General features: G+C 37.1%; 1 protein-coding gene across 1 annotated transcript; it reads left to right on the forward strand.

Annotated features, from left to right (window-relative positions):
• The first annotated feature begins 5560 nt into the window (after positions 1 to 5560).
• LOC119665960 lies at positions 5561 to 11876 on the forward strand. Its single transcript, XM_038075220.1, has 7 exons — positions 5561 to 5845; positions 6125 to 6670; positions 6767 to 7310; positions 7374 to 7828; positions 7958 to 9191; positions 9364 to 9932; positions 11436 to 11876. The coding sequence occupies exons 1-7, from the start codon at positions 5561 to 5563 to the stop codon at positions 11874 to 11876; spliced, it is 4074 nt and encodes a 1357-aa protein (XP_037931148.1).
• Positions 11877 to 12250: the final 374 nt, after the last annotated feature.

Genomic DNA, 12250 nt, shown 5'->3' on the forward strand with positions numbered 1-12250 from the left:
GGGTGTGCGCTCATTCAAAACTTCATTTTTAATTTTCCCCCTTATAACGTGAGCCACCCTAATGGCACACCAATATGGTATCCCACAACTTGCCGTATATCATATACAAGATCTTTGGTGTCAGCTCATAGATTAGCGTCTTTGAGGGTATTCTGCGCGTTTCGTAAAGTCTCTGAAGTAGCTATAAACTTAATTGCTGGACGAATACCTGTAGACCTACAGGCTAAAGAGGCAACAGCTTTGAGAGATCTCAAATCACAAGAGTGTTTTAGGCGAAACTACAAAGATAAGGTACGAAGTCAAATATACACGCAGTGGCTACAACGGTGGATCACATCAACAAAAGGAAGATTGACATACAATCTTATTCCATCAATTGCTGCCTGGACCTCAAGGAAATATGATAAACCTAATTACTATGTTACACAGTTTCTCACATGACATGGTTGCTTCCGAGAATATTTGTTCAAGTATAAACATGCTGATGACCCCTTTTGTTTGCATTGTGATGAAGTGGTAGAAAGCATTGAGTACATTCTGACAACTTACATACGTTTTACACATGCTAGGAAAGCAACCATATTACTTGTTATAGAGTCGTACAATACATGCTGTCCTCTAAAGATGCCTGGGAACAAGTTAATCATATAATTACAGCAATCATGCAACAACTGCGAAGAGACGAACGAGAACACCAAAGGAGAGTGAATGATAGTTGAGAAATAGAGCATTAGTGCTCGCCCTGTCCTCGCAAAGTAACACCTATTAGGCGTGTTGTGGATGCACCTTCAGTAGGGTGTCGTCGTAGTCAGGTCGGCCGGCACTAAATACAGAGTGCTCGTATAAGAGAGATGAAAGTCATGCAGAAAATGAACCGGTCGATTCTGATGAGCGGGAGCTTTTTCGAGACGACGGAAAAAGGCAGAAGCAGTTAATAATATACAATATACAAGGTAGTTTATGTACTCCGTTATAATTTCAAATGAAGATTTATCGAAATTTGTGTTTTAGCTATTTTCTCTTAGTTTTCTTTTCCCTCCTAGTGTTATATATAATAATAAGGAAAAAATGTTCACTCATATCTATTGTAAACATGTTGCTGGTAAGCTGTTCAATAGTCGTTTGTGACTAACAATATGATCGATTGTTTTCTAAACATGTTGCTTTCTCTATAGCAACAAAAATACGAATTTTATGGGCAAAAATAATATTAAACTGTAAACTATATATAGGAAGTGTATATTTTATTTATAATATTTATAATACAATTTATTAAAGTGATTTCGAGTTTGCTTCGTTCTTGATTTGCGGTTAGTTTTCTGCAATAATTTCCAAATCTGGACAATTAAAAAATAATTATTGGTAATAATTTAGATATTAGTAATATGAAGTACACATACATACGTATTATGAATTGTTTCTTTTTAGAACTAAAGATTTGCTATTCCTTGAATGATATTTGCTGTAATTTATTAATATTCAAAATCTGAAGTTCTTTGAATATTGAATAAATCTTAATTAAAAAAAAAATACTTTTTATTGATATTTGTAGGACTAAAAAATTTTCATTTCAAATATAAAAAATATTTCTATATTTCTTTTGTAATAAAAATAAATCTTTTAATTCAAATTAATTGTAAATTAAAATTCTTGATTAAAAATATTTTAAAAGTCGATATTCAATCTATTAAACAAATTATTATTCCAAATTTTAATTTTTAATGAGGCCAATAGTGCTCAATTTTTCAAAATATTCACAAATAATATATACTGTAATATAATATATAATATTAGATATTAGAAATACAAATATTAGTGTGGTTGGAAAAATTAAATTAAAAACTTACATTCCGGTTATTGAAAATTTCCAATTGGAGCAATTTTTTAAATATGTTTATATAGCACTTGTAGTACACTTCTTGTAAATTTTCATGTCTGTATTTTTATATACTTATCTATCCGAGCTACAAACCGGCTATTTCATTTTTAAAAATTACAGGAAGTACGCTGAAAAATTATATAAAACATAACATAAAAAAGAGAAAAACAAAGGAACAAAGGAATTTATTATATGAGTAAAATTTTTCTGGCGTTGTGGTTCTATTTTTATAAGTGTTTCTTGAGAGTTATAAAAACTAAGTTTCAAGCTAGTCCCAATAGGGGAAAAGTTGAAAAATTTATTGAAAATAAGTTTGAAGTTTTGGAATAGTTGTTAGTGTAGGTAACACATTAAGGAAAGGGAACAAAATTCATAGTTCGAAACAAAATATAACATTATAGTATAATACCGTATAATATAAGTTTATAGGTACCTACATATATTAAATATATATTAGTTCATGGATGATGCACGAAAGCGAGCCGAGGATTTAGCTCAGGAAGTTCACGAGTTTCAGACGTTAATTGCCTCGTTGCAAGTACATGCGTGGAGAAAGTTGAATTCTTTGAAACCCAAAAAGGAATTCACAGAAATCCATAAGGACAATATACAAAATAGGAGACTGTCGCAACTAGCGGAAATCACTTATTTGTTGGAATTAATTGAAGAGGTGGAAGAAATAAAATCCCGTGAATTAGATAAAGAACTGGAGCATCTGCACGAAACAAAACGCGACCTGGAGTTGCAGTGTAATAACTTTAGGAAGAGACAGAAGGAGTTAACGGAACTCCTGACAGTAGCAGAAGAGGAGAACGAAAAGTTGTTAACTGCTCTGGAACGGAAAGAAGTAGGGAAGATAAACGACGTAGTGGGGGACAGTAAACCAGCGAAACAAAAACAGGAGCTGGAGATCGAGACTCTCGGAATTCAGTTGGAGAATACTAAACGAGAGTTGGATACGCTAAATAGGCCAGGATCTCCAAACCCGACCATAATACTGAGTTCGCCACTAGGAGTAGAAACCAAGCTCGAACAGGATTCCGAACCCACATTGCAACGGGGAGTAAACCAAAGCAATATGGCAAAGATCACTGCGATAATGAACTCCGTCAACAATGTATGCCCCATTTTTACGGGTGGCGAAGGACCCGCAGAAGTGGAACGGTTCGTAGAAGGGTGTAAGTTGGTGGACAAGAATGGGGGGGGGGGGGAAACGAATTCATCCAATGTCCCTATAATAAGGTGCGTTAAGCAGAGATTACGGGGGCCGGCGTATACAAAAATGAGTCGTAAAGAATTTGCAACCATGAACGAATTTTGTTACTATATTTATAAAAATTTTTACAGAAAAGGTAGCTTGGAGCAAACTCGAGAGAAATTAATGAATATCTCACAGGGGGTGCTTGAAGACGCCACGGCCTACGGGTCTCGGGTGGAAAACCTGTTGCTGGATGGGATAGACCTAATTAACAATAGATGGCAGGAAGAGGACAGAAGTGGGCTGCTAAATGACCTCAGGACCCTAGCTTCCAGGAATTTTAAAAGACGGCACGAAACGAAGCGACGAGAGAGGCTCTAATAGATTAGGATCATTTAAGTCTAGAGTGCCTAATAAAGACTACAGACGGGGGGAGTATCCATTATAAAGTATCAACCGAAGAGTAGGTGATTTGTTGTACGTTTTGCAGAAAACCAGGACATGTACGAGAAGAATGTCATCAACGGAGGTATACAACATACTGTACGAATTGTGGTACTTATGGACACGAGATCGGCCCAGCCTGTACTGGGAGTAACAGGAAACCTGAAAAGCTGAGATTAGTTTGCGAATTCTGTAATAAAGTAGGATATAAGGAGGCGGATTGTTTCAAGAGGCTGAGGACCATGTTCTGCAGAATGTGCAATTTAAATGTTCATGAGGAAAACACTTTTTGTTAACGAAAAAATAGGCCAGTTGGAGGCTCTAGTGCGAGACGAGGAAATGGACGACACGATCCGTCCGAGAGAAGTCTCCCAGTTTTTCAGAGTTCAGGGGCTAACCAGTCCGGGGGACAGTACCCCAATCGGAGAGATGCGTCTACGCAATTGGGAGTACCACGTTTCGAGAATAATTACGATCAGAATAGAAGGTGTTTATGTTTGTATTTAGTTAATATTATTTTACATTTTTTTTGTTATGATATTTGGTTACATGTGTTTACATATTATTTGGGCCAACACTGCGACCAGTCATTGACCAACGAAAAGTGCAATTTTGCATTATCAACTTTTCTTGTTGGTCAATGCACTGAAGAAAGTGTGTAATATGTTGGCCTATAATTATGTCAGCACAGCGTAGGCAAATTTATTTATTTGTGAATTATGCATTAATATTTATTGTCAATTAATGCATAATTTAATAGCTTTTTAATGTAATAATTTTGTATAAATATAAGAAATAATTTTAATAAAGTTCAGAAGGAACAGAATTGAAATACAAAACAATTATAACTTTCATTTATTACTTGCTCGCATCGATTAGTTTGGGTTTCAAGTGCTCAAACTAATCAACATAAAAAATACAAGTAGTTTGGGTTACAAGTGCTCAAACTAATTTACACATAAAAATTGGCTACCAAGCCAACACAGATTAAGGATCTGGGTTAGCACCAAGTAGCGTACATTTTTTGGTGACCCCGACGTGATTGTTAATAAAATATCAGCTTTCATTTTGTCGAAATACATATCGAAGGAGTCAATTACCTACGAAAGGACACACCAAAAGGTCTATTCATTAACCAGCTGAACTATTTATTGGAATTTTCGGACCGAAAATTCAAACATCGCCATGGATGCGTTATCAAAGAAGCAGTCAGAGCTCGGTACAGAGATTGAGCGACTGATAACCAATTTCAAAAAGGATTCTAGTACCCGCAAGCAGGATTCCATTTACTATGAAGAACGACTAAAGAAGCTACATTCCCTATGGAATGATTTTGAAATAAATGATGCTGAAATCAAAGCATTGCCACAACCTGAACTCGAACACGAGTATTTCAGTACAGGTTACTTTGAAAAAATCTCCAATCTAGTAGTCAAATATGATGAACGATTCAAGTTGGAGAAATCAAGGCTAATCCCAAAACCATAGGACGGGAAGCCAGTAGTAAGCCCAAGAGGGTCAAACAAAGCTACATCGGTCATGCGAAACATCAAAAAGCAATCCTCATTAATGCACGCATTACGCGCAAGCATAGATGAAATTTATGAGGAAATTACCATAAAACATCATCCTAGTTATTATGATCTGAAATATTCTCTGATAGAAAAATATCAGACGGATCTGAGGGATAACAATGATGAAATATGGTCATCAGCCGACGCAGAAGACATTGTCGGATATACTTGGGATCAATACTATTCATCGGATAAAGATGCCCAAAACGCGTTAATATATTTAAAACAACACAGTCAACCAACTGAAGGATTCACGTCAGAGGGGCCTGCAGCAACTCAACAAATCAGACTTCCAAAAATAGTTTTACCAACATTTGATGGAGACTATTTGAAATGGATTGAATTTAGAGATTTGTTTCAACAATTGATCCATGATCATTTGATGGAGACTATTTGAAATGGATTGAATTTAGAGATTTGTTTCAACAATTGATCCATAATCAATCAATAAGCGCAGCCCATAAAATGTTCCATCTATCTACAAATTTGGCGGGTGAGCCGAAAGCCCTCATACGGCATCTGCCAATATCCGAGCAAAATTACAATATAGCTTGGGATATTCTGTCAAATCGGTATGACAATAAACGACTCTTGGTGACACCATTACTAAATAAATTGTTATCACAACCAAATATAACAATTGAATCAGCAAGCAGTCTTAAGGGCATACATGATGTTACAAAAAAATTTTATTATGGATTAGCAGCTCAAGGTATTGATGTTAAATCTTGGGACGCCATAATGGTTCACGTAATTATTAGAAAGCTAGACAAAGCTTCACATACGGCATTCGAGCAATCGTTAGAAGACAGCCGAAGAATAATTTCATTAAAAGAATAATTGCGGTTCCTAGAAGGAAGATTTCAGACATTCGAATCAATGACGAATGAAAACCACAAACAAAGTCACAAACCACGACATCCAGCAGTAGCACTTTCAGCTACAGACTCAGGATGAAAATGTATTACTTGCAATAGTAGTCATCAATTATTTTCATGTGAAACTTTCAAACGTAAATCCATACAACAGAAGTATGATTTACTAAAACGTCATAAATTGTGCACAAACTGCATGAAACCTGGTCATATGGCATTACAATGCTCCAGCAGGGGTTGTACTATATGCCAAAGAAGACATAATATACTGTTGCATCAAAATAGACACCCAGTTCAACCATCAAATCATAAGTTAGTTGAAAACACTTCAAGGCCACTTGCACAAACAACTCTAATGTCGTCCATGAATCATGGTCAGACCAGATTCGTTCTTTTGGGAACAGCAAAACTTTTAGCATCTAACTCTAATGGAAGAACAGTCGAGTGCATAGCAGTACTGGATACAATACTTGAAGCATTTGTGTTGCCAAAAATTGTATCCAATCAACCATCACAGCACTTACAAATTTCAAATTGGAATCTGCCCAATAGCATCCAATTAGCAGATCCTACATTCTATAAGTCTGACAAAATTGATATGTTGCTTGGAGCAGAATTTTATCATCAACTCCTAAGTCCTGGTCAAATACAACTTTCAAGGGAACTACCAATTCTACAGAACACTGTGCTCGGATGGATCGTATCTGGAAAAATCCAAAATGCTAACACAATGATTGCAACATGTGGAATAGCATTAGAAGATAGTTAAGAAAATGCAATAGAATAACTCTGGAAGGTTGAAGAAGTTGATATTCACTCAAAGGTCTTGTCAATAGCAGAGCAACAATGTGAAGCTCAATTCACTCAAACTACATATCAGAATGTTACGGGACGATTCATCGTACGTCTTCCTTTTATAAATGACAGATTCGCTTTGGGAGATTCGAAAGACATTGCTACAAATAGATTTCTAGCACTAGAGCGTAGACTTTCAAAGGATAGTCACCTCAAACGACAATACGTAGAGTTTTTAGATGAATATGAAAAATTGGGACATATGACCGAAATTGATATTGAAAGGATTATGTCACCACATTACTTTATCCCACACCATTGTGTGCTTAAACCTGACAGTACCACCACCAAGTTACGTGTGGTATTTGATGCATCATCCAAAACAACATCAGGGCAATCTCTCAATGATTTACTACACACCGGACCAACTGTTCAAAGTGAATTACTGTCTATTTTATTACGATTCCGTCTTCCTCGTTATGTGTTTACAACAGACATTGAAAAGATGTACCGACAAATACTTGTACATCCAGAAGACGGACAATGTCAGCTTATCGTTTGGAGAAATGAACCAAGTTAACCTATAAAGTACTTTGAACTCAACACAGTAACATATGGTACTAGATCAGCACCGTGTCTAGCAACCAAATGTTTGCAAGCTTTAGCTGATGACAATATGCAAAATTATCCATTAGGTGCATCTGCTCTCAAACAAAACTTCTATGTAGATGACTGTTTACACGGGGCAGATAGTCTAAGAACATTGTTGGAAACTCAGAGTCAATTAAAGAAAATACTGACAACAAGCGGTTTTAAATTGCGAAAATGGTGCGCAAATCATCCAAGTTTACTACAAGGAATTCCACACGATGACCTAGAAGTCAATTTAGATTTAGAAAATAATAACGATACAACAAAAACTCTTGGATTATCCTGGTGTCCAAAATCTGATAGTTTATGCGTCAAGGTTAAATTGGAACCTGTTTGCAGCACGACGAAGCGCAGTGCAACCTCAGATTTAGCAAGACTATTTGATCCACTAGGACTTTTGTCACCAGTTGTGGTGATGGCAAAGATCTTTATTCAAGAATTATGGAATTTAAAGATGGATTGGGATGAAAAACTGCCGACTGAATTACATAAATAGTGGTTAGAGTTCCGGAACAATTTGACAAAAGTAAATTGTCTGCAGATATCTCGTCATATTTTCAAAGGCGAAGTTCCTGCCAACATTCAATTACACATCTTTACAGATGCATCAGGAAAGGCATATGGTGCTGCAGCGTATTTGCGATCAACATTTCAGAATGGTCAAATCATTGTACGACTATTGTGCGCCAAATCTCGGGTTGCACCTTTGAAAAGGTTGACGTTACCTCGTCTCGAACTTTGTGCAGCTGTGGTTGGCGCAGAACTAGCAACAAAAATAAAGAACGACCTACAAATAAGAAATTACCAGACGTTCTTTTGGTGTGATTCACAAATAGTGATATCATGGATCAACTCTCCATCATCAAAGTTTCACACTTTCGTTGCAAACAGAGTAAGCAACATTCATCCTTTAACAGCCACAAGTCAGTGGCGCCCCGTCAGTTCGGAACACAATCCAGCTGACATTTTATCAAGAGGCCTTGCACCCCATAAACTACAGTCATCAAGTATGTGGTTTTATGGACCTATGTTCCTGTATGGTCGGGAAGAACTGTGGCCCTCAAAACCATCATCAGCGTTAAAATCCGAAACCCTCATTGATCCTGAACGGAAGAAGGAAACTCAAGTATCTACATTGTCTGTTGTTGAAGGCACAGCAAATCCTGGAGAGTTCATATATTCAATACGACACAACAACTCATTTGGAAGACTTCAACGGATATTATCGTATATATTAAGATTCGTAAAAAGAACCAGAAGGAAACAAAATGATCATTCAAGCAATTTTTTGACTCCAGATTATCTAGATGCAGCACAACAGGTCATTATCAAAAGTATTCAATATGCAGAATTTAAAAATGAAATCAAAATTATGAAATCTGATGGAAGAATAAATAAGTCCAGTGCATTGGCATCACTGGCACCTTTTATTGATAATACGGGCATCATAAGAGTTGGTGGACGTTTGGATCCTATGTTGTTGCCTTATAATGACCCCATTGTCAAATTAATAATGGAGCAAGTCCATAAGAAATACATGCACTGTGGTCCGCAGTCTCTCCTAGCTAACATGCGTCACCGATACTGGCCAATTAAGGGCAAATTGATGGCAAGGTCAGTAGTACAACATTGTGTACGTTGTACTAAAGTAAGACCACGATTTTATGAACAACTGATGGGTAATTTGCCAGCGACAAGAGTACAACCTGGGCGACCATTCCTCACCACTGGAGTGGACTTTTGCGGACCTTTTTGGATACATTACAGAATCCGAGGCAAGAAACCACACAAGGCATACATTGCTGTGTACTGTTGTTTTACAACTAAAGCAGTTCACCTCGAAGTAGTTAGCGATTTAACCACAGATGCATTTATCGGATCGCTGAAACGCTCGAAGAGGACACTGCAAAAATTTGTTTTGTGACAATGCCACAAATTTCGTGGTAGCAAGCAATCAATTACTTGAACTTGCAGACTCAATTCAAACAAGCAAGGCACAAGAGAAGATAATTAACGAATGTAATGAAAGAGGAATAACATTTAAATTTATACCTCCACGTCCACCACACTTCGGTGGACTATGGGAAGCAGCAGTCAAATCAGCAAAACACTTATTGATACGAAGTACTAAGACGACTTCACTAACATATGAGGAACTAGAGACTGTGGTACTAGAAGTCGAAGCAATACTGAACTCTCGACCATTGACACCTATGTCGAGTAATCCGAATGACTTGTCAGCACTAACACCTGGTCATTTCTTAATCGGAGAACCGCTCACAGCAATGGCAGATGCAAATGTCCAATCAGGAAATATAAATTTGGTGACAAGGTGGAAATTAGTTTCTCGCCTCAAATTGGACTTTTGGGAACGTTGGAAAACCGAGTACCTCACTGAACTACAATGTCGACACAAATGGAAATCAGCCAACCCAAATATAAAAGAAGGTACCCTTGTAATCATCAAGGAAGACAATGTTCCTACATTAAAATGGCCGCTTGGACGTATTTCAAAGGTATATAAGGGAGATGACGGTTTTGTTCGCGTCCTTTGACAAGACTAGCGCCTCTGTTTCCAGCCGATAACCAATCTCCTGTTTCTGATGAACAACTTTCAAAAAGTTTTACAAAAGCGAATTCGAAAACAACACACGAAGGCGCAGATCAAGACGAGCCACCTAAAAAGTATTCACGGCCAATGTCTAATTCGTTACAGTGCACAATGTTATTATCTCTATTATTCCTGCCATTGGTATTAGGGAATTCAGTGAATGTAACACGCTTCGACAATAATTTAGGAATATACTTTGAATCCATTGGCTTGATGAAAGTAGCAACGGCAGAATGGAAAATGATTGTTTACTATGATCTTCATCCATATTGGACCGAAATGGACTCATTCAACAACGGGACTAAAACCATCAAACGTTTATGTTCGGAATCACAAAACCAGCTAACTAAGGAAAACTTGAAGTATCTTCCCTCTAGAGTGCGATTAAACAGTATTCATCATCATACGATAAGTTATTTGGCGTTGTTAATTTCTATAACAATAATAATAATCATTACTTGGAAAACCAAACATAACATATGTCAGAAATACTAATTTCAACACGAGAAAATGATATGCAGAATGCAGAATTACGTCAACAAAATTTGGACTTCACTGTGACCACAACCTAGGACAAGTTGAGTTGGCACTCAACGGCGGGGAGAATGTTTATGTTTGTATTTAGTTAATATTATTTTATATTTTTTTTGTTATGATATTTGGTTACATGTGTTTACATATTATTTGGGCCAACACTGCGACCAGTCATTGACCAACGAAAAGTGCAATTTTGCATTATCAACTTTTCTTGTTGGTCAATGCACTGAAGAAAGTGTGTAATATGTTGGCCTATAATTATGTCAGCACAGCGTAGGCAAATTTATTTATTTGTGAATTATGCATTAATATTTATTGTCAATTAATGCATAATTTAATAGCTTTTTAATGTAATAATTTTGTATAAATATAAGAAATAATTTTAATAAAGTTCAGAAGGAACAGAATTGAAATACAAAGCAATTATAACTTTCATTTATTACTTGCTCTCATCGATTAGTTTGGGTCTCAAGTGCTCAAACTAATCAACATAAAAAATACAAGTAGTTTGGGTTACAAGTGCTCAAACTACTTTACACATAAAAATTGGCTACCAAGCTAACACAGATTAAGGATCTGGGTTAGCACCAAGTAGCGTACAGAAGGTATGTAGGATACTTAGATGTCCGGAATAGAAGGGGTTCTCTTCCACAAGAAAATCAACAGAACCAAATCTCGGTAAACTAAAACCGGCCCAGTTTTCGCCTATAGATTGCAATTCCGAAAAGGAAAAGTTAGCTAAAGGGCAAATCTTGAAGGATCAGATACAGTTGAATAGTAACTTGTTCGGTATTATTAATATTAATGGGGAGAAAATATTCACACGAAATGATAGACAAATCATATTGGAGGGGAATAATACACCATTTAGAGGAACAGAAGTGAAAAGGGGGGAGAAGAGGCTCCGAACCGTGTGGGTGCCAGGGCCACACAGATAATCTCGACAAAAGGGCGACAAGGTCAGAATGTGAACCTGCAATGCGTAGCAGAATCAATAAAAAATAAAAAAGCAACTTTCAACAAGGATATAAGTGTGTTAGGACCTATGGGTGACCAAGATATAGCAGAACAGACAACCGAGAAGCTCGGAAAAGTATATAACGCCATAATCATATGGGTATTAATGGGGGTAATCATTATTTTGAACATCGTCAAATGGACGATACACAAAGGAAGGAACTTGGGGAAAAATGACAACACTAATGGCGGTTGCATGTTCGATGTCGGAAGAAACTGTGGGGTCGGAGAATCAAGCAGTCAAGTAAATGATGACGCATTTATATTAATACCGTGCGATCAATCGGCGAAATAGCACCTAACGCTTCTAGTCCATTCTAGCGCAGACACGAGTTTAGTTAAAGCCGAATCTCTTGAAAAGCAACTTGAGTATGACTCAGGGGATATTAGACACCTAGTAGGAGCATTCGGAGAAAGTACCGAAACCTTTGGTACAGTAAGAATTCAGCATGCATTAATCCCTCATCTGCAGTTTAAAATGCATGTGGTGCCAGAAGGAACCGTACTATCAGCAGATGGGCTGCTAGGTAGGGACGAGCTATGGAACCGCGCCGTAGTAGTTACTGTACATAAGAGTGTGCGGTTGGACACACACGAAACAACCTTGCCTCTAACTGCAGGAGTCGACGGCAACCGAATCTGTATAGCTACCACTATAACGATTCCAGG

This window comes from Teleopsis dalmanni, chromosome 1 (assembly GCF_002237135.1).
Source record: "Teleopsis dalmanni isolate 2A chromosome 1, ASM223713v2, whole genome shotgun sequence".
NCBI classification, from domain to species: domain Eukaryota; kingdom Metazoa; phylum Arthropoda; class Insecta; order Diptera; family Diopsidae; genus Teleopsis; species Teleopsis dalmanni.

Excerpts from the sequence above, each read along its gene's own strand:
- LOC119665960 (XM_038075220.1), top strand. The coding sequence starts at position 5,561 with ATGTTCCATCTATCTACAAATTTGGCGGGTGAGCCGAAAGCCCTCATA. Across the intron at positions 5,846-6,124 it reads GGGACGCCATAATGGTTCAC|AAGTATGATTTACTAAAACG; the intron begins GTAATTATTAGA and ends TCCATACAACAG. Across the intron at positions 6,671-6,766 it reads ACACTGTGCTCGGATGGATC|GTTGAAGAAGTTGATATTCA; the intron begins GTATCTGGAAAA and ends TAACTCTGGAAG.